The sequence below is a fragment of the Penaeus japonicus genome, unplaced genomic scaffold (genome assembly GCF_977035675.1).
Source record: "Penaeus japonicus unplaced genomic scaffold, GWHDUDI00000001_assembly GWHDUDI00000039, whole genome shotgun sequence".
In the NCBI taxonomy this organism is placed as follows: Eukaryota; Metazoa; Arthropoda; class Malacostraca; order Decapoda; family Penaeidae; genus Penaeus; species Penaeus japonicus.
Genome location: NW_028234441.1, coordinates 4,773,207 through 4,775,706, shown reverse-complemented (window position 1 = coordinate 4,775,706; position 2,500 = coordinate 4,773,207). Strand labels below are relative to the sequence as shown.

The 2,500-nt window shown below is 45.8% G+C and overlaps 1 protein-coding gene across 1 annotated transcript in view; it reads right to left on the bottom strand.

Annotated features, from left to right (window-relative positions):
* Positions 1 to 2,500, bottom strand: part of LOC122256307 (transient receptor potential-gamma protein) — a gene marked incomplete in the record, with an annotated part of 481,956 nt that overhangs the window by 60,050 nt on the left and 419,406 nt on the right. Inside the window, 3 exon segments of the mRNA XM_086533518.1 lie at positions 196 to 316; positions 735 to 868; positions 1,117 to 1,232. Of these exon segments, the coding sequence (XP_086389644.1) occupies positions 196 to 316; positions 735 to 868; positions 1,117 to 1,232 (371 nt within the window).

Sequence of the window (2,500 nt, the reverse complement as noted above, 5' to 3'; positions counted from 1 at the left end):
AGAGAGAGAGAGAGAGAGAGAGAGAGAGAGAGAGAGAGAGAGAGAGAGAGAGAGAGAGAGAGAGAGAGAGAGAGAGAGAGAGAGAGAGGGAGAGGGACTAACGGCCTCCCAATGACCAAAGGGAACTGGGGAATGCCTGCCGCGTCAGCAAGCAGGTCGTCCCAGCCCTCGCCCGCCTCCGCCCGACTGACTCACTTTGAGAACCTCCGCCACACGATACACGAGTCGGTGTCGTCGAAGCTCATGCCGTTCTTCGCCTTCTCGTCGCACACCTGCTTCTCCAAGTCCGCGTAGAACCACAGCAACTGGTTCATACCTGAAAGAGACTGGGCGTGAGAACCGGGGTGAGTCAAGAAGAGTCGGTGGATTGATTTTGGATAAACCGAAGATATTTGAATGACAGATATTCCTCCAGGATTAAGAAAATGTCAAGTTGTTGAAGTAGCAGCTATAGTTAAGAAAAGATGTGTTTTCATGTCACTCAATGTCCTTTTGAAAATATTTTCTCTGATCAGTAGTGGTCTATTTTCATCGTTATTCGGAACAGATAAATCTTATCATGAATATCGTAAATCTAATACTTGATATCATATTCCTATTTTCTCTTGAGGAATATTGACTTTTTCTTCTTTTTTTTCTTTCCTTTTTTTCAAACGACCTACTCCTCCAAACCCATCTGTCCTTCACATGCGCATCCTTCGCTAAATCCCTGTCCCCCTCGAGACGGCACTCACCGCAGGAGAAGGCAAACAGCGTGAGGAGGTAGAGGAAGATGAACTTGAGGATGTCCACAACCATCCTCGAGAGCGACACCTGCAGGGGCCCCAAGTAGGGATTGACGCTGAAGATGTAGACTAGCTTGAGCGAGCTGGAAAGAGGAGGTAGCGCCTCAGGTACACCGCACTATGGGGGTGGGGGGCGTGGGGGGTGGGGGGCGATACTGGAATATTGGTCTTAGATTTTTATCACTGACATGTCGGTATTGAAGTCTGAGTTATCTATTTAAAAAAAAAAGAAGAAGAAAAGAAACATACGAGCTCTTGAAAAGAAGAAATGTCGATTTCGGAAATAACCTCACGTACAAAATAAGAAAAAAAAAAAAGATCCCCGACATACCTGAAGATATTGGCCGCGGCGAAGAGGCCCTCCGCTATGAGCATGGGGTCCCACGTGTCCCATTCCTTCCGGGGTAGGTTCTCTGTGCCCGTGTTGTCCCTCACTTCACGCTGTACCTGGGGGTCAGCCACAGGTTCATCACAGGAGGAGGGGAGGGAGGGAGAATAACGAACTCCTCGTCGTTGGGGAGGGAGGGGCGGGGGTGGGGGGTCGGGTGTGGGAGGAGGGGGAGGAGGGGGAGGAGGGGGAGGAGGAGGAGGAGGAGGAGGAGGAGGAGGAGGAGGAGTGGCAGCGGTGCCGTGGCATAAGGAAATGAATGTTCGACGCGAGGCAGCTGAGCGGGAAGGGGTTGAGGGAAGGCATCGAGGCTGGCGTCAGGGAATAGCGGAGAATGCTATTGAGAAAAAGTGATAGTAAAAATGAAAATAAAGTTAATGATGGCAGTGATAATGTTAATAATGATGGTAAGATTATTGATGATAATAACAACCATTATCATCATCCTTATCGTCATAACTGATTTGATCAATATTGTTATCATCGTTATCATTATTGTTACTAGCAGCAGCAGTATAGTAGTAGTAGTAGTAGTGATACTGATAGTAGTAGTAGGAATAGTATCACTATTATTACTATCATTATTAATGGTTATTACTATGTTTATCATTACTGCTATTATTGTCATTATCATTTTTATCATTCTCTCTGTTAGTATCAGTGCTACTCTAACAGTAATGATAATGATAATAATGATAATGACGATAAAAAATAACAGTAGAAAAGATAAAAATCAATATTAACAATGGAAGAATAAAAGTTGATGTGGGTAATTATGATAATAATGATAACAATATTTGATAGTTTATATAGCAACAGTAATCTCAACATTGACATTACCAATGGGAATAAGATACCAACGGTAAAAACAATAATGGTTATAGTAAATGTTAATCATCGTGCTATCAACAATACCATCATTATAATAATGATATTAACAATAACAATGACAAATGAAGACAATAAGAAAATAAAAAGAAGCAAAGACGATATCTGATGAAAGTAGAAGCAAATGAAATACATGAAGAAGACGAGAGAAAAGAGAGGAATCACAGAGGCAGAGAGAAAAGGAGGCGAAGGACGAGGAAGATGATGGGCTTTTGGGGCGACAAACCCATAGAAGAGAAAGGGAGGGAGGGGAGGGAGGAGAGGGAGGGGAGGGAGGGGAGGGAAGGGAGGGAGGGGAGGGAGGAGAGGGAGGGGGGCATTGGAGGGAGGGGAGGGCGGAGAGGGAGGGGAGGGAGGAGAGGGAGGAGAGGGAGGGGGGGCATTGGAGGGAGGGGAGGGAGGAGAGGGAGGGGAGGGCGGAGAGGGAGGAGAGGGAGGG